The 27,526-nt window shown below is 41.8% G+C and overlaps 1 protein-coding gene across 1 annotated transcript in view; it reads left to right on the top strand.

Moving 5' to 3' along the window:
• The window catches only part of LOC122789817 (two pore calcium channel protein 1-like), a 2,103,677-nt gene that overhangs the window by 1,411,812 nt on the left and 664,339 nt on the right, over positions 1–27,526 (top strand). The window contains exon 9 of the mRNA XM_044057259.1: positions 26,876–27,077. Coding sequence (XP_043913194.1) covers positions 26,876–27,077 — 202 coding nt within the window. The remainder of the gene's footprint in view (positions 1–26,875; positions 27,078–27,526) is intronic.

The following is a 27,526-nucleotide window of genomic DNA, read 5'->3' as shown; positions in this document are numbered from 1 at the left end:
ATAACTCTTGGAAGGCTGTCATGGTATGTGGTCAGTACTAGTAATAGTAAGAATGCAATTTACAAAGAAGTCATTGAATTCTTCTGCTATTCTTATGTCAGATTGAATACCTTTTTGGTTTGGGATGGCTTAGCTTGAGGGGAAGGCTAGTGTTCAACACTTCTAGGAGAACTGTGTGATAATCCTACTTCCATGAGGTCTCACAGAGGTTTCATGAGATCCTTTATGTACAGTAAGTGCGCAGTGTTTCATAAAATAATAAAATATGCATTTGCCCCACTGTGCCTTCACTACCTGTGAGGCCCATTCCAAGGCCGAGGGTAGGTTCTGGAGTAAATTTTATGCTGGAGAGTTTAGGTTTAGGATGGTTAGAAAGCTGGATCTGAAATACTTTTTAGAGTATTTGAAGAATGTATGAATATAGGTTTCCAGCTTTCCTTGAACAGCATCTAAGTAAATATTTTCTGCTGAAAATTTTTCATAATGCAGATGATACTGATAAGTTGTGGCTTGTGGTTTAATAGGTTCCCAAATGACAGTGATAATGCAGTAGTCACCAATGTACGTGATGCAACATCAGATTTGATCCCATTTTGTGATTTATTTTATAACCAATAAGTGGTACTAACAACACTTGGGGGTCTTCTCTGTCTTGTAATTAATGTGATTATTTACATAAGGTCAAACAGGTAGTGTGGCATGGTCTTGTAGATTAACAGCAGTTGTAATTTTTTGCCAGGTAATTTTATCATCAATTATAATGATTATGTCACTGGTAATTTTAGAGCTGGAGCTGTGAAAGCTGTCCTCCATTTTAAACTTGGCATGTTTTGGGGGTAATATAGATATAGACTTTGCAGAGGTCGTGGTCATTGTTTGTCTGGACCCTTGTACACTGAGACTTTTTTGTTTTGGCTGGTCAGATTTCCCTTTTCATATTAAACAAAGTAATTCCCACTCCCCCTTCAGATGCAGCCTGGATGAGTAGTTGCAAATAACACTACCAGTGTCATTCCACAACCCTCAGAGAAACATGTAGCAAGTAGTGGGAATTGCAGTGGCTAGGCAAAGGAAGATCTACCCAGTCACATGCCTAGTAATAAATTAAGACCTTCCTTTGTTAAAAGAAACTTTATTGGCTTTTTTCCAGACTTTGTTAAGAATTGTTATGAAACAGTTTTTTTATTTCAGACAATGATTACAAAGTCAGGTTGTGTGCTCATAGGCTGCAGTACTTCAGAGGTAAATTATCAAGAGCATTGGAACTTGTGGGTATTGTCCTGCACTGAAGGGTGAAGCATGAATAATTAATGTGGTCAGACAGTAATAGCACAGTTAGTATGTTCTGAGGGCTCAAGCGGATGTATTTAGGTGAAAAAAATCAGTGAACTGATATATGAAGTTCAGACTATATCTCCCTGAGGCAAATGTCAGGCTTGAAATAGCCAGGCCAGCAGTGGAGTTAATTAATTTTATTATTGGTATTGTATTAAAGTGAATGCTTTAGTCATTCTGTGGATGCTCATTAAAATCTTGTTCTGTTTGAATGGATTCAAACTGAGGATGAATCTGTCCATCAAAGGAAAGGTTTATGATGCAAGTTTGTAGTTGCAGGACTTTTGGCTGAATGTGCAAGAAATTCCGGTCTCATTTTTTACAGCAAATGTCTGATTGTAGGTACACGGGTCTCCCTTCCTGATGATGGCCAAATTTTTGAGTGGATAATTTACCAAGAGGGAAGCAAGGCTTGCATTTTGTTACTATACCTGAATCATGGGGTTTATTAGTTGGGTATCCAGAAGATCAAAGTAGCAATTGGTCACATAATTGTAGAGTATCTTCTTTTTATCATTTGTAGAGTATCTTCTTGGTGGAGGAGGGTTTGGGGGGAATATAAGATGGACTGTGGCAGAGTAAATTTTGATGCAAAAGGAAGGAACCGTAAAGGTAGTACTGCCCCGTATAGATAGTTGGGCTAATCCATGGGCACCTTTGCACTGATGGAAACCATCAGTACACATGGTTACTCCAGAATAGTACAACAGTGGTATGATTAGAGAACTTACACTTGGAGCAGTGCTTAATAGCTCAAGACCCTTTGTAATCAGCATATTGTTTGACAGGTAGTTTTAAAAGTTAGGAAGGCCCTTAGAGCAGTTACTGCATACAATGGTTTCTGCCCATTCACATTAGGATTTATTTGGTTATAAAAAACACCATGTAGAGAAGTACAGGTAGGCGAGCTCTAGATGTAATGCTTCCAAGTGTAGTCAGTCACATAAATATATGTGTAAGGCAGGCTTAGACCATTTTGATTTCTAGGTAGGCGCCCAAACAGATTATCTCAGAAAAAAGCTAAACACAGTTCTTTGGCTAGATCGAATGACTCCATGGCCCACAGTGCTGTGGTATAAGTGTACAGTACCCTACATTACCTATAGTCAGTGCATACACAGTGGAGCAGCTTATGAATGAGGCATATAGGAATTTTTGTTATTGGTTTATGTAAGATTACAAGTGATGTGTGAAGCTCAAGAGTTGCCTTCTTGCCTCATCAAAGCCTTTTCTGTGATTCCTAGTTCCTGTATGTTTAGTCACAGATAGCATTTCTTGTGATCACATGGCTCATTGACCAAATAATATTGTGGAGTCGGCTTATATAAAAATTTAGAATTAGCCTGAGGACAAGATCAGAGGCTGTGGCTGAAGGTGTTGGTGAGATTGAGATGTGGAAGGCCCTACCACTCCACTCCTTGACACGCAGTCTGGGTTAACCTGGCACCTGACTAATAAGGTAGGAGAAGGATACTTAATTGTTCAGCTTTACAGTGAAATATGAAAATATTAGGCAGAAGATACCTGACTATCCCTTTGCACTGCCAGAAGATCATTACTTGGAGGTGATGGCAAGCTTTTGAATAAGTGATCACAGCACTTGATTTGGAAATAAGTGCGACTTCACAAGCTGTTGATTTTGTATAAGTGTGAAGTACTAGATGTAATCATGGAACAAATTGATAAGGACTAGGAGAAAGGATGCCACTTTGTTGGCAGGGTAAAGAAGTCTGAAGTTAAGAATGAAGATCTGTGGGGATGTTTGAGAGAGCAGTCAACATCACATCCTTGGGCTACTGAAGCTGAGAAAAGACAAACGCTGTTTTTGTCTGAAAGCTTCTTTGTAAGATCAATGTTTTTCTCAGCAGGCTGCCTCAATCATGTGCCATCTTTGGATTTATTTCCTTCATTTGACTCTTCAGCCCTTCCCCAACCTTTTTTCATGTTTTGATTGTCAAGGCATTTCTAAACATTGTCTGGATGCTAACTTCATCTGATATTTTAAAGGGTAGAAAGTTAGAATATGTCCAGAAAGTTATTGCCTGCCTCATTGAAGTTCCAGATGGGGTGTTCTTTGACCCTGTAGATGTCTTTCCACATCACTGTTGCAGAATTCCTTACAGTAGGGATAGCCCAACATCCGGCAAGTACACCAAAGCCTTGGATTGTAATAGGGATGTTGTATCTCACATGTTTTCCCTCCGTGTACGGCATTAGGCATAAAGGTGACATATGGACATACCTTCCTCAGAACTTCTTTGCCATGAGTCCAAATTCCATCTTTGATCATTGGTCTGATTGCTGCTTTGTCTGCTGGTTGCCAAGTCATTTTCAGATAAGTGCCTCATTGGGGTTTTTCTTATCTTATTTGTGGTTGTTGGTTTACATGACATCAAGAAAGGGGAGATGCTAGTGTGGGAGACTGTTCCCCCATAATGACCGTCATGAGCAGTGTTTGTTTTGCTTAGGTGCTTCTCACAACCATATGTCTTGTCCTGTTTTTCAAGTGTTTGTCCTGAAAACTTTGCATAGTCATCTTTCCTCTTTAACTATTTAGCTAGGGAATCAATGTCTTAAATTGTTGGCTCAGGGTAGTGTGGTGGAATCATCCTACCCAAGGGTCAGCTGTCCACGAAGAAGAAGACCAAGAAAGTTTGGGCAGATTCTTCAGCTATACTGCCTCCCCAAGACGTCTCTCTTGAGGCTGGTGAATCCCAGAGGATTACCCAGTTATCCAGTCATATTCCTCTGCTGTGCCTGCTTCAGGGGCCGGCATGGAACCAGCATATCACACTTCCTCAGGTGCTTTGCAGACGTCCATGTCAGATGTTCATGGAAAACCGCAATTATTTATATCCAAAGAGCCTAGGAGTGTTCTGCAAATCCTTGTTGAGGAGGAGATTCCCACTATGCTGATTGAGTTTAGCAGAGGTCTGAGCAGCCTAAGATATTTAGAGCGGACATTTCTTTGAAAAAGAAGCAGAAGACTAAGCATATTTTCCATGCTCCTAAGGATCCTCAACATGAATAGCAGGATTTCACATGGGTTTGTTTAATGCCCTTATGGCTTTGAAGCCCCCTCAGGGGGGGGTCTGTGTTCCTGCCCCCCCTTGATCGTCTTATCCTCTTAAGAGACCTAGGGAGCAGGTTTCATCTGATGAGGAAGTAGATTCTGATGAGGAATCTTTGGCCTATTCTGCTCAGATTCCCTCTCCCTTGGATTTACTGTTCTGAGGAAGAGGATTCTATTAGTCCCGATTTTCCTTTTGAGGAGATTTCCTTTGGGATACAGTTTCCTGTAAGATGGAGTTTTTCAACTGGGGCTGTACCCAGGTTTCTGGTGCTCAAAAAAGGTACTGTGAACTCCTTCAAATGCAGTCTCTTAAGTTCTCTGATGCTCTCGCTGCCTTCTTAGGTACTTTTTCTGCAGCTTTTCAGACTCCTGAGTCCCAAAAACCTTATAGGTTTTATAAGGTGCTTGATTATTGTAAATTTCTTTACAAGTGTCCCTTAGCTGAGTCTTCTGTTATTTCTGTTTCTTCTGATAAACCATCTAAGCTTTTACCTTCTACTAAGCCTCTCCCATCTGGCAAGAACAGCAGAACCATAGGGAGATTAGGTAAGAAAGTTTATACTGCTGCTACTCTGTCCTTCAGGGCTGTGAATTACCAGACCCATATGACCAGATATATTTTGGCCCTTCTCTCTCAGGCTTTTGTGGTTATTTCAAACCTTCCTGATTCTGAGGGGAAGACTTCAGCCCCGTTTTTGTTAGGGTCCTCCTCTCAAGTGGTTCGCTATTCTATTAACTGTAGTTAGTGACTCAGCTGATGCCCGGCTAGAGCTTCTGCCTTTGGTCCTATGTTGAGGGGGTACTCCTGGCCCCACCTTCAGCCTCTGCTTGATGATATTAAGGCCAAGCTGATGGATGCTTCTCTTGATAATAAAAAATCTCTTTGGTTCTGCAGCTGCTGGGCTTTTTAAGTCCCTTCAGGAAAAAGGCAACCCTATGCAGGAATTAAAATATATTTTTGTTTCCCCTGTTCCCACATTTCAGAAGAATTACCCTACCAAGTCTGTCCTTGTCCAAAGACAGTTTCATCCTCCCAAAGGTAAAAAGGGGTATTAGAAGGGCTCCTCCTGCTAAGTCTGCTCAGACTCCTACAACTCAAAAGTCTCTTTTTCCACACAAGCCAGGTTTTATCTTCTTCCCTCCCTCCTAAACCAAGTTCCTCTATCTTCTCATCTTTCCTAGTCCCTTCCAAATTGGTTAAGGATCATTCAAGATTCCTTGGTTCTATTTATCATTCATTGGGGTATTACATGGTTTGGAAATCCCTTCCTTCGTTTTTGGGTATTCCTCAACCTCCTCAGGAACAGCTGCTCATTTTTTCCAGATGTTCTTCAGGCAGTTTCATCTCCTCAACAGGGGAAGAGATTTTTTTTCAGAATGTTTCTGGTTCCCAGGAATGAAGGTACCTGGAGACCCATTCTGGATCTTTCCCAGATCAACATGTTTTTGAAGGTTCCTTCCTTTCAAATGTTATCCTTTCAAACATTGTTTCCTTTTCTTTCTCAGGCTTTCCTAGTCTCTGGATCTGAAGGATGCCTATCTCCATATCCCTATTCGTCCCCTTTGCAGAAAATCTTTACATTTTTCTGTTGCTTCCTTGCATTTTCAATTCTTTGCTTTGCCCTCTGGCCTCTGTACTGCTCCAAGGGTCTTCAGCAAATGCCTTCTTCCTGTGATTGCTTTTTGCAGGAAGAGGGAAATACAGATCTTTCTTTATCTTGACGACCTGCTCATTCAGGCTTCCTCTCCAGAGATTTTGATTCAGCATCTTCACTATGCTTTTTGTCTCCTGCAAAGCCTAGGGTTTCCAGTGAATTTCCAAACATTCCTCCTGACTCCTTCTCATGATCATGTTTTTTCTCTAGTGCAGGCTCCAGACCATTCCAATGCTGGTATGCTGCCTCCTCCCAAGGCTTTAATTCTGATTGAATTCTTTCAATCCCTTATTCCTCTGGCCTACATTGCAGCCAGAGAGTTTCTAAGTGCTCTGGGATACATGGCTTCTACCATTCCTATGCTTCCTCTGGCCAGATTTTATATGGGAAAACTCTGTTGGTTCCTGAAGTCAGTCTGGCTTCAATGTTCTCATCCTTCAGACTTTCCAATTTCTCTTCCATCATGCCTCAAGCTATAACTTCAGTGATGGATTCATCAGCTGTCCCTCAACCCAGGGCTTTCTGTTCAGCAGCCAGTCCCGACTCAGGAACACTTTTCAGATGCTTCAGATGCAGAATGGGGAGCTTCCTTCAGCCTTCTGAAAGTTTGTCTTTTGATCTCTTCGTCAAAAGAATGACCACATCAATATCAAAGTGATGAATGCTCTTCTCCAGGCTGTTCAGGCCTTCCATTACCCTTTCCTTCCAGGGCCCCTCAAATTCTTCACAGACAATATCACAGTGATGTGGTACATCAACAAGCAACAGAGACATGGTCTAACCTCTCGTGCAGACTAGCTCTTCAGGTTTGGGATCTAGCTGTCCAGTATCAGGTGACTCTTCAGGCTGTTATTCCTTCATATCAGAATATTGTGGCAGACTCTCTGAGCAGTTCCATAACAGAGACTCATGGGTGGGTGTTTCACAGAGATGTGTTTTTAGACATTGTCCATCAGTGAGGTACTCCTCAGGTAGATCTTTTTGCCTCCCCTCTGAACAGACAACTTCCTTTCTTTTGCACCACCATCCCAGTCCCTTGTCCTCTGGCTTGGAAAGTGGGTGCCATATCTTTTTACTGGAAGAGAATGTTTCTTTATGCCTTCCCACCCCTTCCTCTCATACTGAGGTTCCTGTTTAAGATAGAACAGGATGCTCTCAAAATCTTGTTGGTGACTCCCTTTTGGTCCAGACAGCATTGGTTCCTTCTTTTTCTGCATTTAGCCAAGTGTAGTCATCACAAGTTACCTCACAGGGAGGCCCTACTCACACAAGAAAAGGCATCTCTCATCCATCCCCACTTGGCCACTCTTCAGTTGATGCTGTGGGTGATATGGTTTTGATCCCCTTTAGGCATGTTTTTTTCTGAACGCGTGCTTTGGGTGCTGCAGGAGGTCAAGAAACCCAGTGTCAGGAAATCTTATTTGTCCAAATGGAAGAGATTTTCCTGTTTGGTGGCTTGCTTGTATCCTGAATCCACTTTCTGTGCAAGTTCCTTTGAGCAAGTCACAAAAATAAGAGAGAACCAATGCTGGCTTGGCATATTCTTCTGTTAAATCCCACCTGTCAGCCATTTCTGCTCATCTGCCTTTGAATCTTCCTTTGGCTTCTTGATTTAAGGTCAAACAATTTCTTAAAGGCAGCCTTCATATTAGGCCATCCAGGAAGCCTATTCCTCCTTCCTGGGACCTTAATTTTGTCCTAGAAGAATTGACTCAGCCTCCTTTTGAGCCTGCAGCCTCAGCTTCCTTTCAGCATTGTTCTTGGAAGACTGTTCTTCTTTTGGCCCTTACTCCTGCTAGAAGGGTGTCTGAGCTACGTGCCCATTATGGCTTGTCCTCCCTTTTTAGTTTTTCACAAGGAGAGGGTGTCTCTTCATACTAATTCTTCTTTTATGCCCAAGGTGGTAAATGAATTGTCTCTTAATCAGTCTATTCATTTGCCCACTTTTCCCTTCTCCACAGACTGCTAGTGAGAAGGTTCTTCACAACTTTGGATATGCATAGACATCTGTGATATTATTTGGATAAAACTAAAGCCATTTGTAAATCTGAGCAACTTTTTGCTTCCTTTCATCGTAGGATTTAGGTTTGTTGTTTCTAAGCAAACTATTTCTTCTTGGATATCTAAGGCCATTTCCTTTTGTTGTTACTCCTTTCTTGGAAAAAGCATTTCTTCTCCTGTTAAGACTCATTCTATGAGAGCTGTGGCTTCTTCTGTTGCTTTTCATCAAAGGACTGGATACCAGTTCCATCCTTGAGGCAGTTACTTGGACTTCTGTGCATACTTTTACCATGTACTGTAGTTGGATGTGGCTTTCAGGGCTCGAGACAGATTTGCAAGGGCTATTTTGCATGGTTTTCTTGACACCTTCCTCCTTCCAACTTTCCTCCAGAGCTTTTGTACTCTCCCTACTGTAAGAAATAGTGCAACAGCGATATGAAAGGACATACTGTTATGGTAAGATTTTACACTGTACTATGTCCTCCTCTTCACTGTTACAGTATTTGCTCCCTCACTCCTCTCCCTGTTTCTTTCTCCTTCTGGGTGCACATGCACCTCTTTTCTCCTTGGAGTATTGTTCCTCATGGGGCTTTTCAGTTCTGAAGAAGATACATCCGTACAATACCTTTATGCCCTACCTCATGCATGGGGAGCATACATGTGACATACGACATATCTATTACAGCCTAAGGCTTTGGTACACTGGCCGGATGTCGGGCTGCCTTTGGCAGGGATCCCTGCTATGAGGAATACTGCAGCAGTAAAGAGAAGGACAGAAGGACATCTACTGTTATGGTAAGATTTTTTGCACAACTGTACTTTCTACAAGAATGAGTTGTTCCTCTTTTGAAAGTGGAGGGACTGATGCCTGACTTGTTTGAATGACTACCTGGTAGACTTACGTTTAATAACACTGCAACTACCTGAAAATTAATGTGTGTGTATGTTTTCTTTTTCATTAATATGTATAATGTATGTAAGATTTGCTGATGGCTGTTGTAGCTGTTAGGACGGTAGGAATGTTCTATTGTACCTTTTTTGGAGAGAGAGTCTGTGGAAGAGTAAGTACTAACTGGAAATGGAGTAATTTTGTATCAAGATGTAAACTGCCTTTTCTGGGAATTCTTGGAATTGGGGAAGATGTGTTGTATTAAAACGCAAGCAAAGTCTGTTTAACTAACTTCTCCTTTTCAATCTTTTGAGCATCAGTGCAGTTGCCTGTAGGGAATCACTGGAGCTCTGCTATTGAACAAGGAGAGGCAATAGAAAATAGGTCACATGGTAATGCATTACAATACTTTTTGCTTAGCCCCAGTGTGCTACAGCTGGAAAATGTGTCTTATAAGTAGTATAGTTTAGGACAGTGTTATTCCACCCTCTTCATTTTCCTGATAGCCAGCACATCCTTTTTAAGCATTGCATTTTCTTTGTTTGATAATCTTTTGCAAGGTTATTGAAGAGCATGATAACTTTGTGTTATAGGCTGAATAGGGTAAGTCCTGTGTTCTTTTGCATAGCCAATTGTTTAGAAGTAATTGACTCCATTTGGAACTTGGGTAAAAGTCAAAAAGTATTAGTATGTGGGCATCTATTTAAGTCTGAAAATGGAGGAAGACACAAAATATTTGAATCACTGAGATAGCGGGTATTGTGGGAAATGGAATGATCAACTGTTATCACTCTTAGTGGGTCATATTAATATCCACAAGATAAGTTTGCTTTCTTTGTTGTTCCCACTGCAGACTAAGTGGTTTGAACAGCTGCCAAAGGGACTCATCCATATAATTTAGAGAAAGGTAGACAATAGAGTGCCATTCAAGAAGTTAAGTTACCTTTGTCCAGAAGGTGGGGTGTAGGCCCTCAGTTTTTTGTTTTATTGAGTAAAGAGCGCCATATTATTATTACTTGACAACGTCTCACTGGAGAGAATCTGGGGTGGTTCCTTTATGGATACCAGTGGAGAAGGTGATCCTTGCAGCGGTTACGTTTGTGCCAGAGACCCTTTCTGCATGAAATTGGTCACCTATGCAGGGCAGTACAACCTGTAATCCAAATTTTATGTCATGATGGCGTATTGTTGCTGGTTGTGCAGTACTAATTGATTGACTCGTTTTGAGTGTATGCCAGGGAATGTTGCCTTTTTGATTCATTGTAAAGTAGGATGTGAGGCAGCTGTTTGTGTATGATCTGGACTTTAAGGGTGTTGTACTGTCTAAATAGCGACAGGGAGTTTCCTTTTTGTAAGTGTGAAACATGGCTGATGTGATGGAGGGGATAAAGGTGAGGCTTAGCTTGGGATATGGGGTGTTTTTATGCCGGTTTCATTGGCAGCATTCAGTTTTGGCAGACATTTTGTGGGTACATCATTGAATAGCTTACCTAAATGGCTGTAGGTTAGAATGAGTAATAAAAAATCAATTAAATCACAGGAAATTTTTTATGTATCACTAAGCTATATGCCCTTAAATCTGGGAAGTTTAGGTAATGGATAGTGGCAAGGGTTTGTAAAGAGGAATGAATATTAGCAGGCTAATAAGATTTTAATGCAGCTCTTTAAAGTCATTGAAGCCAGGAGGTGTGGTGTAAATGTACACATTGCTCCCAAGTTAAGAAGGCATTTGTGGGAGCTACTAGTTAAGTGTTTGAGATGATGTGATCAGCAGTTGATGTGCATCACAAGTTGCATCCTAGCACGCATATTATGCATATTTTATGGAATGTAAAAAAAAAAAAAAATCAGACAGACAATTGTGTATTACGTACAAATAATTATTTTACTTGTGATGCTGCCTCTTGACATTGCATCAGCCAAGGGTTAATAAAAACTCTTGCTAAGCAGTTGATATAATGGCACTTTTGGTTTTATTTTTTTATTGAGAACCTGGAAAAGGGCAGGCATCCCTAAGACTGAAGAACAGGCACAGCAAGAGTTAAGGACTTAACTGCCTGATGGTTAACAAAACTAAATGGCAGGTTACACCAAAGGATGTGGGACGGAATAGTTGCAAGAGATTACTCTTGCATTTTATACATAGTACATACGTTTGGATGAGAGGAGCCAGGTTATTATTAGGATGGAGGATGGGAATAGATCATTTCATTAATTACTTTTCTTGCTGCTTGTCATGTGCAGGACAGTACAACCTGTAATAAAAAAATTGTCATGAAGGCTTATTGTTGCTGTGTTAAAACTTCAGTAATGCATTTTAAGTAAAACAGAATACACACACACACACACGCACACAGTGGATATAAAAAGCATACAGACACTTGTTAAAATGCCATGTTTTTGTGATATAAAAAATGAGACCATAATAAATAATTTCAAAACTTTTCCCACCTTTAATGTGACCTATAGCCTGTGGAATTCAATTGAAAAACAAACAAATCTGTTAGGTGAAAAAATATAAAAAATAATAAAAAAAAAACGTACAATAAGCTGGTTGCATAAGTGTGCACACCCTTAAACTAATACTTTGCTGAAGCACCTTTTGATTTAATTACAGCATTCAGTCTTCTTGGGTACAAGTCCATCAACATGGCACATCTTGACTTAGCAATATTTGCCCACTCTTCCTTGCAAAAGTGCTAAAAATCCGTCAGATTGCGAGGGCATTTCTTGTGCACAGCCCTCTTCAGGTCACCCCACAGTTTTCTGTTGGATTTATGTCTGGGTTCTGGCTGGACAATTCCAAAACTTTAATTTTTTTTTGGTGAAGCCATTCTTTTGTTGATTTGGATGTATGCTTGGGGTCATTGTCATGTTGAAAGGGGAAATTCCTCTTCATCTTCAGCTTTCTAGCAGAAGACTGAAGGTTTTGGGCCAAAAGTGAGTGGTATTTGGAACTGTTCATAATTCCCTCCACCTTGACTAAACCCCCAGTTCCAGCTGAAGAAAAGCAACCCCAAAGCATGATACTGCCACCACCATGCTTCACCGTGGGGATGGTGTTCTTTTGGTGATGCGAAGTATTGTTTTTGCGCCAAATGTACTTTTTGGAATTGTGGCCAAAAAGTTCAACCTTGGTGTCATCAGACCATAATACATTTTCCTACATGCTTTTGGGAGACCTGATGTATTGTTTTGCAAATTTTAGCTGGGCCTGGCTGTTTTTCTGTGTAAGAAAAGACTTCCGTCTTGCAACCCTACCCCATAGTCCAGACATATGGAGAATACGGGAGATTGTTGTCACATGTAGGACACAACCAGTACTCACCAGAAATTCTTGCAGCTCCTTCAGTGTTGCTGTAGGTCTCTTGGCAGTCTCCCTGAGTAGTTTTTATCTTGTCTTTTCATCAGATTTGGAGGGATGTCGAGTTTTTTGCAACGTCACCGTTGGCCCATATTTTCTCCACATTTTGATGACTGCCTTCACTGTGTTCCATGGTATATCCAATGCTGTGGAAATTTTTTTGTACCCTTCTCCTGACTGATGCCTTTCAACAATGAGTTCCCTTTGATGCTTTGTAAGCTCTCTGCGACCCATGGCTTTTGCTGTAGCAGGCAACTGAGTAAATGTCAGGAAAATCCTACTAGGGCAGCTGAACTTTATTTGGGGTTAATCAGAGTCTCTTTAATTGATGGCAGGTGTGTACCCAAGAAGACTGAATGGTGTAATTAAATCAAAAGGTGCTTCAACAAAGTATTAGTTTAAGGGTGTGCACACTTATGCAAACAGCTTACTGTATGTTTTTTATTTTTTATATTTAGTTTAAGGGTGTGCACACTTATCCAACCAGCTTATTATATGTTTTTTATATTTTTCCCTTAAAAATTTGTTTTTCAATTGAATTGTACAGGTTATAGGTCACATTAAAGGTGGGAAAAGTTTTGAAATGATTTATTGTAGTCTCATTTTTTTATATCACAAAAACCTGGCAATTTAACAGGAGTGTGTACACTTTTTATATCCACTGTAGTTTTGACGTCTCTAATTTCTTCAGTCTTTTTCCCAAAGTGGAAATTACTTTGAAAAGTTCGAAGTAGTGCATGTATTTAAAAAGTGTCCCTAATTTGGGGCCTCTTTATTAATTATTTTTTGCTTTGTCCATAATTCTGGAGATAAAAGTTGAAAGGTATGCCAGAGAGACACATTTTGGGGCTAGATTATTGGCTAAATCATAATTTCCCAGTAAAAGGAAGGGTAATTTAGGTCACTGAGTGGAAAAGCATTTGCAGTTATAGGAAAGATGATTTTTATCAAGGAAGCTGTCATGTTCTTTAGGTAGCATGAATAAATATGGTTCATAGGTAGGTACTAGGCTATTGGCCCTAGGGCCTGTATAAGCCTAGCCAAACAGTACCCTGGCTTTTGCCACCCAAGAAAATTATTTTCCTGTGCCCCTGTCAAGCAGAGCCACAGAAGTGATCCCTGGGTTGAATTTCCTATTACCCATCCAATCATCAAGATTTTTCTTGAAGAGTGCTAATGAGGAGCTCTGTTTGACATAGATAGGTAGTCTGTTCCAGAGTATGGGAAGTCTCTGGGACAGGAATCTATCCCTCCATCATGTTCTGTTTATTGTGGTGACAAGGTTTAGGTCCCTAGAGCGTGTAGCTCAGAGGGAGTGGGATTTCTTTAAGTGGAGCATGTCCAACAGCTCTGGGTTTGACATAACTTTGTATGCTAGGCAGAGATCGCCTCTGAGTAGGCGATATGTGACTGAGTAAAGCTAGAGTTTTTTGAGTCGGTCTGTGTAGGGCATCTTTTTGAGGCCAGTAATGCTCTTTGTGAGGTATTTCTGCAGCCTTTCCAGTTGTTGTAGATGTCTTGTGAGGTACATACCAAAAGGGGCGTTGTACTCTATAATGGGTCTAATGAGTGATGAGTAGAGGGGCACAATGACCTTTTTTTCCTGGATGAGAAACCTTTTGTGATGAGGTGTGCCACATAGAAGGATTTCCTGACCACTGTGGCAATGTGATTATCAAAGGAGAGACTACTGTCCACCTGTGTCCCAAGGTCTGTTATCACACTTTCGGTGTTAAGTAGACTGCCATTTATGTGGTAGTTCATGGGCACAGAGTTTTTACCAAAAGGGATGACGATGCACATTTTGGCATTGAACTTGAGGCCATGGCTTTGACACCAGGCATCTGTCACAGTGAGGCCCTTTTGTAGGATGTCCACATCGTTAGGAGATTTGTTTATGGCTCCTAGTTTGCAGTCATCTGCGAACTTTGTTAGCCAAAGACCTTCTGTGTTAGCCTGTACTTCAGAGAAGTAGATACCAAACAGGAGAGGACCTAGGACTGAACCCTGTGGTACTCCACTTGTCACTGGTCTGAAGTTGGATTTAGAGTCTGCTACTTTCACAGTGTGTGTTCGGTCAGTGAGCCAGTTGGCAACCCATCTTGTGACATGGGGATTTATACCTAGTTTAGTGAGTTTGTGTATAATTCCAGAGTGGGGGATGGTGTTGAAAGCCTTGGCGAGATCTAGATAGGCTGTATGTACCACCTTACCCTCATCTACAGCTTTGGTGACCGCTTCAAAGAAGTCTATCAGGTAAAGGAGACATGATCTGCCTTTTACAAACCGGAACTGGGTAGGGTCCAGAGTTTGGAGATTACCAATATCAGTGTTTGTAAGTTTCATGGTGATACGCTCCATAGCCTTGCAGACCAGGCTCATCAGGCTAATGGAGCAGTAGTTCCCGGGGTCCATGGTGGCTCCCCCTTTGTGGAGTGGGATAACTGTTGCTGTGCGCCATTCAGTGGGCACAAAGCCTGAGGTGAGGCTATGATTGAACATGGTACTTAGGTGAGGTGCCAGTTTGTTCTGTAGTTCATGTAGAACGCAGCCTGGGATGTTGTCAAGTCCCATGGATGCTGTGTTCTTGGCTTTGGAGAGTGTGTTTTTTTACCTGTGCAGCTGTGATTACAGGTACTTTGTATTCTTTCGGTATAGAGATGGGCCCTTAGGGGATGAGAGAGGGGTAAAGTTAGCACTGAATCTATCTGCCAGGATGTTGGCAATATCAGTTGGTTCTGTATAGTGCCATTGTGCTGTAACTCAGAGCAGATATGAGTGTTGCCATTGAGATTCTTGACATAGCTATAGATTGCTTTGTGGTTGTCTTTAGAATCAGTGGCGATTTTGTTTTCGTAACTAGCTTTGGAGGATTTTATGAGGGATCTCAGCTTCTTACTGAGGCTGGCCATGGAGTTCCTCCAAGCATGGGATTTTACTCTTTTTGCAACAGTTTCTTTCTTCTGTTGTAGAGTTTGTGTATAGCAGGGGACCACCAGATTGGCTTCCTTTTTTTGGAGGATAGCATCTTGGTTCTGTTAGAGATTGCACGATCCATGCATTCGTGTTAAGTGCTTATAAAGTGCAATTGTATAGGATTCAGCAGTCGTATCTCTGTTGTCCGTCGGCATGGGTGTTGTGAAGTTTGCCACTTCTGTCTTAAGAAGCATGAAGTTGGCTTTGGAGAATTTTTTTACGGTGGTTTCCCTAATGGGGGGTGGGGCTGGGATGTGGATGTGTAGGGTGATTTGCTTGTGGTCGGAACTGACCCAACGAGGAATTGACCTCTGGTATGGAACACTGGTTGCCCATGTTGGTAATAACCAGGTCTAGGGTATTGCTACCTTTGTTGGGGGTGTGGATAAGTTGATCCAAGGCATTGGAATTTATGAATTCCAGAAAACGTTGAGCACAAGAGTTGGTACATGAGTAGTTTTCCCAGTTAATGGTGGGGTAGTTGAAATCGCCCATTATTAGGGTGTTAGTATGTACCCTAATATTTTCCAGTGTATCAAGAAATGAGGAGTGGGAATCTTGAGGCATGGTGGGGGATCTGTAGCAAGCTACAATTTGTATTCCGGTCTTGCCCAGAGTTAGTTGCACTTGGATAATCTCAGATGCAATATGCTGAGCAACTAGCCTGGAGGTGTGGGTATCCTTAATGAATATGGACACGCCTCTACCTTTAGTACTTTGGTGCAAGTTAGGTGGTCAAAAGGTGTGGTATGAATTATAGCCTGGTAATGCAGGGGTGCTCTCTGGAGCCTTGAACAAGGTCTCTGTCACTACACAGATGTTGATGTTCTCCATTTTAAAGATTGCCTCGAGTGAGTGCATTTTGAGGTTTAGACTTCTAGCATTGAGTAGCATTACCCTCAGATTTTGCTTGCTTGTACCTGTTACATTGGTGAATTTGTCATTTGAATCTTGCCTAAAAAAGGTACTATAGAGGTGGCAAGAGCCTTAGCCAATATCCGGAATCCCAAGGGCGACAGGTGCAGGCCATCTCTGGCAAAGCATGGTGGTTTGTCAATCATGTCATCCCAGGCAGACAGATACTGGATCCCCTTAGAATGACACCAGAAGCTTAGCCAATTGTTGAAGTCAGTCATTTTGTCCTTGTACTGTGGTATCATTCTGGATGATGGCAGGCTGCTACTCAGGGCTAGGGTCATACCTGCCTGGGCTACAAGATCAGAAAGCTCCTCCATGTCTCTTTTCATGTAGTCCAGGGAGGTATGTCTCGGGTCATTCACACCAACATGGACAGTGACAGAGTCATATTTGTACTTGCTGTGGAGTGACCTGAGTGCATGCGTTATGTGACGGATCCTGGCATCTGACAAGCAGCTGACAGTGACTTTCTCCTTGTTTAGCCTGGTGAGTGGAACATCAGTGTGCCTGACTATAGAGTCACCTATGACTAGAGTGTTAGGTACGTTGTTATGCCTTATGGGCTGTGGTTGAGTGGCACACTGAGTTTGTGGGCTATGTGTCATTTGGGTTGTGTTGGGGGGTGGAGGTTGCTTGTGTTTCTGCTTTGGAGGTCCCTGTTGCTTGGGTAGATTTTTTTTGAGAGCCTCCACGAATGTAGGTGTGTGTTTTGTGTTTCTATGTGTGTGTTTTGGTGGTGTAGATTTTGGAGAACATCGACGTATGTGCAGTAACTGAAACCTGGTTCAAGGCTCCTGAGAGCACCCCAGCGCTACCAGGCTATTCCTCGTATCATGCTTTTCGGCCCCAAAACCCAGGCCAAACCACAAAGGAAGGGGGAGTGTCCATATTCATCAAGGACACCCACACTTCCAGGTTAGTAGCAACATCAGAGACCATACAGGTGCAACTAACCATAGGCAAAACTGCAATACAACTGGTAGCATGTTACAGACCACCCTCCCAATCTCAGGAACCCCACTCAGCCTTCCTGAAGACATTGGAAGATATGAATGTATCACAAAATACCATCATACTGGGAGACTTCAACTACCCAAACATAGATTGGGTACATTATTCTAGCCCTAACACCCTAGCCCAAAGGTTCCTGGAATTCATAAATTCAAATGCACTGGAACAACTAGTCACCTCTCCCACTAGGGGAGATAATATACTAGACCTGATCATCACAAACATGGGGACAAAATGCTCCACACCAGAGGTATACCCCTCACTAGTGAGATCTGACCACAAACTAATCACCCTGGATATACATATCCCACCTCCACCCCCAGCACAAAAGACCACAGTGAAAAATTCTCAAAAGCAGACTTCACTCTTCTTAAGACTGAGATGGTATCCTTTAAGCCCACTGGGCCAGTGGATACCACATCCCACAATGCCGAATCCTTCACAAATGCTTTCTATGGACATCTCCAAGAATGCATGGATCATGCAATCCCAAATAAATCCAAGTCCTTCTCCACCAAAGGCAAGCATCCTGTCTGGTGGACCTCAGCCATTAACAAATTGTATAACAAAAGAAGGAAGCTACTGAACGACAGAGCAAAATCCCATAAAGGGAAGACATCTCTGATCAACATTAGCAGAAAACTACGTTCTCTCATAAAAACATCCAAGGCCAACTCTAAGAGAAAAATCGCTAAGGACACTAAAGATAACCACAAAGCCTTCTTCAGCTATGTTAGAAACCTGGGCGGAAACCCTCAGATATGCTCAGAGTTAGTTCACAACAACAAAAAATGCACTGAACCCACAGATATTGCCAACATTCTGGCTGACAGGTTCAGTGCAAATTTCTCCCCTCCCTCACCCCCAAAAGAAGAAATACTTATCCCAGCTGAATATAATCTCCCTGTCATCTCAGATGTCCAAGTGAGAACCGCCCTCAACAAAGCTAAAAACACAGCATCAATGGGACCTGACGGTATCCCGGGTTGCGTGCTACGTGAACTCCAAGAGGAGCTAAACCCACACATAAAAATGCTATGTAACCTTAGCCTTACTACAGGATATGTACCTGAACACTGGCGTACAGCAGCAGTGGTCCCACTCCACAAAGGGGGTACCTCTACAGACCCTGGGAACTACCGCCCCATAAGCTTAACCAGACTGGTCTGCAAAGCTATGGAAAGAATCATTATGGAACTCATAAACAGAGACATAGGGGACCTACAGACACTTGACCCCACCCAGTTCGGCTTTGTAAAGGGCAGATCCTGCCTTTTGAACCTGGTTGACTTTTTCGAAACAGTCACTAGAGCCATTGATGAGGGCAAAGCGGTCCATACAGCCTACCTGGACTTGGCTAAGGCCTTCGACACAATACCCCACTCAGGCATCATAGATAAGCTCAACAGCTTAAACGTAAACCCTTATGTCACTAGATGGGTTGCAAACTGGCTAAAGGACAGAACCCATAAAGTTAAAATCGCTGGACCAATGTCAGACTCAAAGCCAGTTACAAGTGGTGTCCCACAGGGATCTGTCCTGGGACCCCTCTTGTTCGCCATTTATTTCTCAGATGTTAAAGCAAACATGGGAGGGTTGTGGCTGACAAAGTTCGCAGATGACTGCAAACTAGGCGCCATAGTCGATACACCAGCGGACACATACATCCTACAAAAAGGCCTCACAGAAACGAACAACTGGTGCCGGAGTCACGGCCTTAAACTAAATGCCAAAAAATGTATAGTCATCCCCTTTGGGAAAAACAAAGTACCCACAAATTATCACATAGACAGCAACCCACTGAGTACGGAAAAAGTAATCAGAGACCTAGGGACCCAAGTCGACAGTGACCTCTCATTTGACACCCACGTTGCCAAAGTGGTTAGAAAAACATTCTACCTTGCACACCTCATCATGAAGGGATTCACATCCAGATCCAAGGATGTCATTGTACCTCTATACTCCTCCCTCATCAGACCCATGATTGAGTACAATGCCCCATTTGGTATGTAACTCACCCGATTTTTGCAACAGCTGGAGAGACCACAAAAGTACCTCACCAAGAGGATCAAGGGTCTCCAACATATGTCTTATTCTGCCAGACTAAAGAAACTTCAGCTCTATTCAGTAGCATACCGCCTGCTCAGAGGTGATCTCTGCCTGACGTACAAGGCCATGTCCAATCAGGATCTGATGGACATGCTCCACCTCAAAAAATCCAAATCCAGCAGGACCACGAGAGCTAAAGACTTAAACCTCGGCACAAGTATGAATAGGACATGCTGGAGGGATAGATTCATAACCCAGAGGCTTCCCATGCTTTGGAACAAGATCCCAGTTCATGTTAGGCAGAGCCCCTCACTGACTCTCTTCAAGAGAAATCTTTTTGAGTGGATGGGAGATCGTAAGTTTTCCCCACGGGTCACATCTGTGTCACTGCTAGACAGGGGCACAGTAAACTAATTCTATTATATAAGGGGACCTTCATTGTGTCACTACTAGACAGAGGCACAGTATTCTAAATTTATTCTGTGCATTTTTGCACCATTTCATGGGGTGGCAAAAGCCACATCACTATGGCTAGGCTTACAAATGCCCCAGGGCAGATAGCCTAGTACTAAACTATGAAACTAAGTGAAGTGGGTGGTGCTAACACTTAAGATTTGGTCTCGTGCTACAGAAGCACTTAGCTGATATATATATATATATATATATATATATATATATATATATATATATATTTTTTTTTTGTTTTGTTTTTAGATATCAGTGTGTAATCACCTCACTCCATGCACTACATAAGTCTTATGAACACGAAGAGGAAAGTAAAACTGAATTCCTTTGTAGTCTATAGAGATGCAGCCCAAGTCATAGCCAGGTATATCATACATCGGTGAAAATGATGAAATGATGTCAACTCAAAACTCAGGTCCAGCAATTGGAGTTAGATACTTATACACTGGTATTAAAAATATATATATAACTCTTGATGAGACTTCATGCAGTAATGTTTTTAAAAACATTACTGATGAAAATACTGAAATACTTCAGTCTGTAATACTTTTTCTTGTCCAGAATAAGATCAGAGCCAAAGGTTCGTGTAAATGCTGCATTCATTATGTATTTGTAGTAATGACTTTATCAAAAATGTCAGTAAATGAATTCTCATGAAACTGATCGAAAAAGACAAATTATGATCACTAAATTGTCAAATAAAAAATGTCACTGTCATTAAAGGCGTTGGGGCAGTAGTATAATTTAAAGTGTTGCATACAGAAAAAAATAGAAAAAAGCATGTAAAAACCAAACCTTCAATAAAAACACATTGAAGTAATCATCAAAGTGGGTACCCTGATAAAAATCTGCTTTGTAGGTTCAAACTGTGACCAGTGTGTATCTGCCAAAGTTAGGAAATTATTTTCTGTTGTCCAGTAGTTCTAAAGGGCATGTTTAATCACTCCTGGGAGATTATTGTACCACGTGGTACTTTCTGAACCAGCATATTATTAAGTGTAGTGTCACTTTAATTAATCCTCGATCAAACCATCTGAAAATCCCTTACTAGGAAAACAAACTGTTTTGGAAAACTTGAACTGTCTTCAAGAAATGTCATTATATTTTGTTTGTTACAGATTACTTAGAGATGATCTCTGCCTCTTTTGTAAGGCAATAGCTGATATGGTTCTATTTAAAATATATGCCTATAATACACCACTGTGGAGCTTATAGGCTATTGGGAAATCTAATTTCAAAAAATATCAGTAACACAAATAAATGCTTAGATATAGGACACAACACCTTCCAAGATTATAGAAAATGTTTTTCCTTTTAATAGCCTGAGAAGATGAGACCCTGACTAATGGCTCAGGCACTGGAAGGACCACAGCAGGGAGAATGGGACAGTTTGGCCAGTGTTGGCTCACTTGCCATGGGAGGAAGGAGGTGGTGAGCCTGCTGCATCACTCCCTCAACTAGATGGTTGATGTATTGGAAATAGAAACTGTAGGGTGGGTAGCATGAGGCACACAATCAGGAGGTTATATGGGGACAGGTGAAATTCCACCCTTAGGGAGTCACCAAGTACAGTGGCACTTAGTGTGACCACCACCTGCTACATGGGAACAAGTGTATGTTAGATAGAGACCTGTCTTTCATCATAATGTCACTGCTCTACTCCAAACTCTTACCTCATTGTGGGTCTGTTGATTGGATGGGATGTAGGACTCTTTCAGAGATCTGTGAACAAATGGGCTAGTTCTTAAGGGGAATGAATGGGTCAGTATGGAGTGGGGGATGCCTTATGAATTGTCACTGGATGGTGGGACACTAAAAAGAAAATAGGCCATAGCAGTTTCCACAGGATTAGGATTGCTGCCAGAGATCTGACAAATGATGTTGATTTACACACCTTCTATATGTAGTCCTACTAGGTTATGTGATGTGTGCCGCATGATGTAAGAATAGCACAGTGGCATATTATAGGTTCATAGGTGTGTACTAGGCTAATGGCCCTGGAGACTTTACAAGCCTAGCCAGTAGACGTGCTCTGGCATTGTGCTGCCCGATGATAGTTCCCAGTGCTTTTATCAAGTAGAGCAACTGGAGTGGTCCCCGGGTTGAACTTTCTGTTACCCATCCACTCATCAAGATTTCTTTTGAAAAGGAATAGAGAGGTGCTCTGCTTGACATGTATGGGAAGTCTATTCCAGAGCATGGGTAGTCTCTGGGTGAGGAACCTGTCCCTCCAGCATGTTCTGTTGATTGTGGTAATGAGTTTAAGGTCTCTAGAGCTTGTAGTGTGGAGGAATTGGGATTACTTTAGATGTAGCATTTCTAACAGAGCTGGGTCAGAGGTGGCTTTGTAAGTCGAGCAGAGATCGCTTCTAAGTAGGCGATATGAGACAGAGAATAGCTGGTGTTTTTTGACTCTATCTGTGTAGGACATGTGTTTAATGCCTAGGATCCTCTTTGTGAGGTACTTCTGTGGCATCTCCAACTGTTGCAGGTGTCTAGTGAGGTACATGCCAAATGGGGCATTATATTCGATGATTGGTCTAATGAAGGAAGAGTAGAGAGAGATGATGACCTCTTTCTTCCTGGATGCAAAACCCCTGGTAATGAGATGTGCCACATAGAAGGAGTTTTTGACCACAGTGACAATGTGGCGGTCGAAAGAGAGGTTGCTGTCAACCTGCATCCTCAGATCTCTTATAATGCATTCAGTGTTCAGTGGGCTCCCATCAATGTCATAATTAGTGGGAACTGAGTTTTTACCGAAGGGGATGACGACGCATTTTTTGGTGTTAAGCTTAAGGCCATGGTTTCGACATCAGTTATTGGTCTCAGTGAGGCCTTTCTGTAGGATGTCTGCATCACTTGGGGGTGTTAATAATGGCTCCCAGTTTGCAATCGTCTGCAAATATGGTCAGCCAGAGTCCCTTTGTGTTGGCCTGGACTTCTGAGAAGTAGATGCCGAACAGGAGAAGGACCCAGGGCAAATTCATGACTGGTTGGCATTTTGACTTAGTCTGCTACTTTCACACTGTGTGTTCTATCTGTGAGCCAATTTGCAACCCACCTAGTGATATAGAGGTTGATGCTTAGTTTGATGAGTTTATCAATAATTACTGAGTGAGGAATGGTATCAAAGACCTTGGCCAGCTCAAGTTAGGTTGTATGCATTGCCTTACCTTCATCCACAGCCCTGGTGACTGACTCAAAGAAATCAACCAGGTTGAGCAGGCATGATCTCCCTTTCACAAAGCCAAATTGTGTGGGGTCTAGAGATTGGAGATTTCCTATATCTTTGTTAATCAGGTCCATGATGATGCACTCCATAGCTTTACATATCAGACTCATCAGGCTAATGGGGTGATAATTCCCAGAGTCTGTAGTCTCTCCCCCTTTATGGAGAGGGATGACTGTAGCAGTGCACCATTTGGTAAGGGCAAAGCCTGAGGTGAATCAGTGACTGAACAGAGCACATAGATGTGATGCCATTTCACTTTGTAGTTCATATAGAACACAGCCAGGGATAATATTGGATCCCATGGAAGCTGTATTCTTGGCCTTGGACAATGCAGCTTTAACCTGCGCTGCAGTAATGCTGGGTGCCTGGCATTCTTCTGGTATTGAGATTGGTCCTTTGGAGGGGGGGGGGAGTAAAGTTGGCACTGAATCTGTTGGCCACTATGTTGGCAATATCTGTTGGCTCAGTATAGGAGGTACCCATTGTGCAGCAACTCAGAGCAAATCTGGATATTGCTGTGGAGGTTCTTGATATAGCTATAGTAGGCTTTGTGATTGTTTTTAGTGTCTGACACAATTCTGTCTTAATAGCTAGCTTTAGAGGATTTGATGAGGGATCTTGGCTTTTGGTTGAGGCTAATAAGTCTTAGGACTTCACCTTTTTCTGCAACAATTTCTTCCTTCTGTTGTAGAGTTTATTAATGTTAGGGGACCACCAGATTGACTTCCTTTTTTTGGAGGAGAGTTTCTTGATCCTGTTGTATATAGCTGTTTCCATTAATGTATCCACATGTTCATGTAGTGCAGTGGTGTATGATTTGGCAGTCATGCAGCAATTCTCCATTGGCATGGGTGCCGTGAAGTTAGACACCTCTGTTTTTAGGAGTCCAAGGTCAGCTTTAGAGTGTCCAAGGTCAGCTTTGGAGAAGTTTTTTAAGGTAGTTACCTTTGCGGGGGTGTATGGGTGAGATGTGGATTTCCATGGTGATTAGTTTATGGTCGGATCTGACCAGGGAAGGATTGACTATTGGTGTAGAGCAACGGTTGCCCATGTTACATAATAACCAGGTCAAGGATGTTACTTTCTCTAGTAGGGGTCAGAATGAGCTGGTCTGGGGCATTGGAATTGAATTCTAGGAAGCGTTGGTTCAGCATTTTGGTGCTTGATTCGTTTTTCCAGTTGATGGAGGGGTAGTTAATGTCTCCTAGTAAGAGCGTATTGGGTTGGACCTTGATAGATTCCAAGGTGCTTAGGAATGTGGAGTGAGAGTCTAGGGACATGGTTGGGGACCTATAGCAGGCTATGACCTGGATCACCGTCTTACCCAGTGTTAGTTGTACCTGAAGTATCTCAGATACTTTATGCTGGGATACTAGTCTGGAGGTGTGCATATCCTTTTTGAATATGGCGACACCACCACCTTTGGAGCTTCAGTCCATGTTTTGGGGCTGAAAGGTTTGGAATGAGTTATAGCCTGGTAGTGCAGGGGTGCTTTTTGCCACTTTAAACCAGGTCTCCGTTACAGCACAAATGTCGATGTTCTCCATTTTGAGGAGTGCTTTGAGCGAGTGCATTTTGAGATTTAGACTTCTAGTGTTGAGCAGCATTACCCTCATACTGCATTTATTTATAGCTGTTACAGTGGTAATTTGGTCTTTGGAACACCACCTAAAAAAGGCAGTATAGGGTTAGCAAGAGCCTTAGCCAGTACCCGGAAACCCAGGGGTGACAGATGTAGGCCATCTCTGGCAAAGCATCAAGGTCTGTCAATCATGTCATCCCAAGCAGACAGATACTGGATCCCCTTAGAATGACACCAGAAACGTAGCCAATTGTTAAAGTCAATCATTTTTTGTTTGTACTGCGGTCTCATTCTGACGGTCGGATACTGCTCAGGGCTAGGGTCATACCTGCCTGGGCCACATAATCTGAGAGCTCCACCATATCTCTTTTCATGTAGTCCAGGGAGGTGCATCTCAGGTCATTCACACCCACATGGACAATGACAGAGTCATACTTGTACTTGTTGTGGAGTGACCTGAGTGCGTGTGTTGTGTCTGATTCTTGCACCTGATAGACAGCTGACTGTTACCTTCTCCTTTTCAACCTAGTGAGTGGGACATCTGTTTGCCTCACTATTGAGTCACCTATGATTAGTGTATTGAGCAAGGTGTTTAGCCTTAGGGGCTTAGGTTAAGAGGCACACTGTGGAGGTGAGCTGTGTGTCCTGTGGTTTCTGTTGTGTTGTGGTGGTCGAGTGCGTTTCTGTCTTGGAGGTCTCTGCTGTTTGGGTAAATTTTTATTGAGAGCCTCTGCGAAGGTGGGTGTGTGGTTTGTGTTTTTATGTGAGACCTGTGATGGTGGGTGTTGTGTGGGTCTATGTGTTCTATGTGTTGTGGTGCAGGTGATGACCTTCTCCTCTTGATCAGCTAGTCCGATCTTGGCTGGAGAGTGCAAAGCTTCTAATTTGATGATATAAGTGCTTCCCTCACAAGTCTGAGTGTTGGGAGGTAAGATGAGAGGGTTGTCTGTGTACATGAGGCAGTTGCTACACTGCCTCAAAATGCCCAACTGCACCATGTTTATAGGAGAAAGCACAGGGAACTGCCCTTTAATCATGCCAGGAGGGGTGATCATACCTAAGTACTGGAGCTATTTCCGTGAAGACTGACTAGTGCTGGTGGCACTTAGGTGTGCTACAATAATAGCTACAAAAACCTGTTTTAAGTGCAAAGCGTTTAGGCTATTTGAAGTGCAGGAGAGAGAGAACTAGCAAGATCTAAGGGAAAACCTGAAGAGCAGATTTTCTGGCACCAGTAATAGTTTATCTCAGCTCGGTGCAGCTGCATGGAGCTTAAACAAGCGCAAACCCAGCAAGTGTGGGCTTTTAAACCAGAAAGTTGAAAGGAATGGAAAAACTGCTGAAACAGCCAATAAACTACAATTTCTGGGCCAGAAACCACTCCTCTTGTGGTAGATAGGCTACCCAGTGTTTACCACTCCCACTGATAAGCTAGAAGGCTTCCATCCAACACAGAATGACTTGGGGGACTCAGAAGCTTACAAACAGTCCTGCATACAGCAAATCTGTATCTGGACTAGACTGGTTTTCCCTGTTTCTGTTGAAATCTGTGGACATACTTTGAATAAATGCTCAGTCCAGCAATGCATCAGTTAAAGTATCATCTGTATATATTTCTGAAAATTTCAAGTCACAACTTTTAATGGTCTGTACAGCAATAGAAAAGCATTTTCTTTATTTGTTTTAATTTAAATTAAGACATGATTTTTGAACTTGACCATAAAGGAAAATAACTAACTATATGCTACACAAATCTTTTTATCTGAAACTTAATTATTTGTACTCTGCTTTTTGCAATGAGCTTTTATCACTGGGCTTCTGCTGAAAATGAATCGTGCCTGGTCAGCAAACAAAAGCTGAATCTTGTAGTTATATCCAGACAAACCAACTAAGTAACTAAATATGCTACTTCATGTGTTCATTTAGAAAAATATATATTTAAAACAGTGTGTACAGCATTAGAGTGCTGCTTTCAACATAACTGTATTACCAGGGAATGCTTGTATACATTTTTCTCAGAGGAATCCAACAGTGTAAAGTGCATCAACAAATTTAGGAAGCGGTTTGTTTATAATTTGCTTCTAACTGCAGGGTGTTTTTTTGTGGTTACCTGTGAGTAAATAAATTGTTACTTTTTGTGTTTTCTTAGACCATTAAAAATCAGACAAGGAGAGTTTGTATACAGTCGTAATTTTTTTTCGGTTTGGTAAGTTAGAATTTCCTCAGAGTAACACAGAAGTGTAAAGTACCACTTTCTCATGCATTATTGAATGTGAAGGATATTGTGTTATTAAATAAGTTCTTAACTTCTGTGTTTTGTAGAATGAAATAAAGAAGCTCGTTTACATGAAGCGCCATAAGATGACACAAGCTTTTCACATCTTGAAGGTAGAAGAGGGAACAAAGTCTGTAATTAAAAATTCCCATTGGAGAGAGCTGATGAATGTGGTAGCACCAGACATTAGCTGTTCACATCGAGAGCTCCTGTTGAGAATACTGGATGAAGAGCAAAAGGGATATATGGGTCAGTGAATTGAAGTGACACTGTTTGTACAATGCAGTACTTCGCAAAGTCATAAGTCTAAGCTCCAGTGCATATTGCAGAGTTGTTCTGATAGTTACTATGCCTGTCCAGCAGTAAGCAAGCTGCAACTTTTTTTTAACTTTTTTATAAAAGATTTTATAACTTTAATACAACAAGAAGAGGGAAGAAAACAAGAACATTATGTGTAGTACAGAGGGTGGAAGAATGGCACACAATTAGAAGGAAGTGTGCTATAAATGTACTTCTGTTCAAACAATTTCAAATGTTGACATGTCAGTTTTAATTTCTTCATTGTTTAATGTTCTGTAAATTGCTCATTTGGTCTTAAATGTTTGTTTGCTGATGAATTTGGAGGAAATAATCACTCAATTTTAATAATATTCAGTAGGTTAAAGTTCCGTTGAACAGAGTTAAGTAGCGTTGTCTTG

This window comes from Protopterus annectens, chromosome 1.part2, assembly GCF_019279795.1.
Source record: "Protopterus annectens isolate FY-2018-M chromosome 1.part2, PAN1.0, whole genome shotgun sequence".
NCBI lineage: Eukaryota > Metazoa > Chordata > Ceratodontiformes > Protopteridae > Protopterus > Protopterus annectens.
The sequence above is the reverse complement of the archived record's forward strand: the minus strand, read 5'-3'. Positions and strand labels throughout refer to the sequence as shown.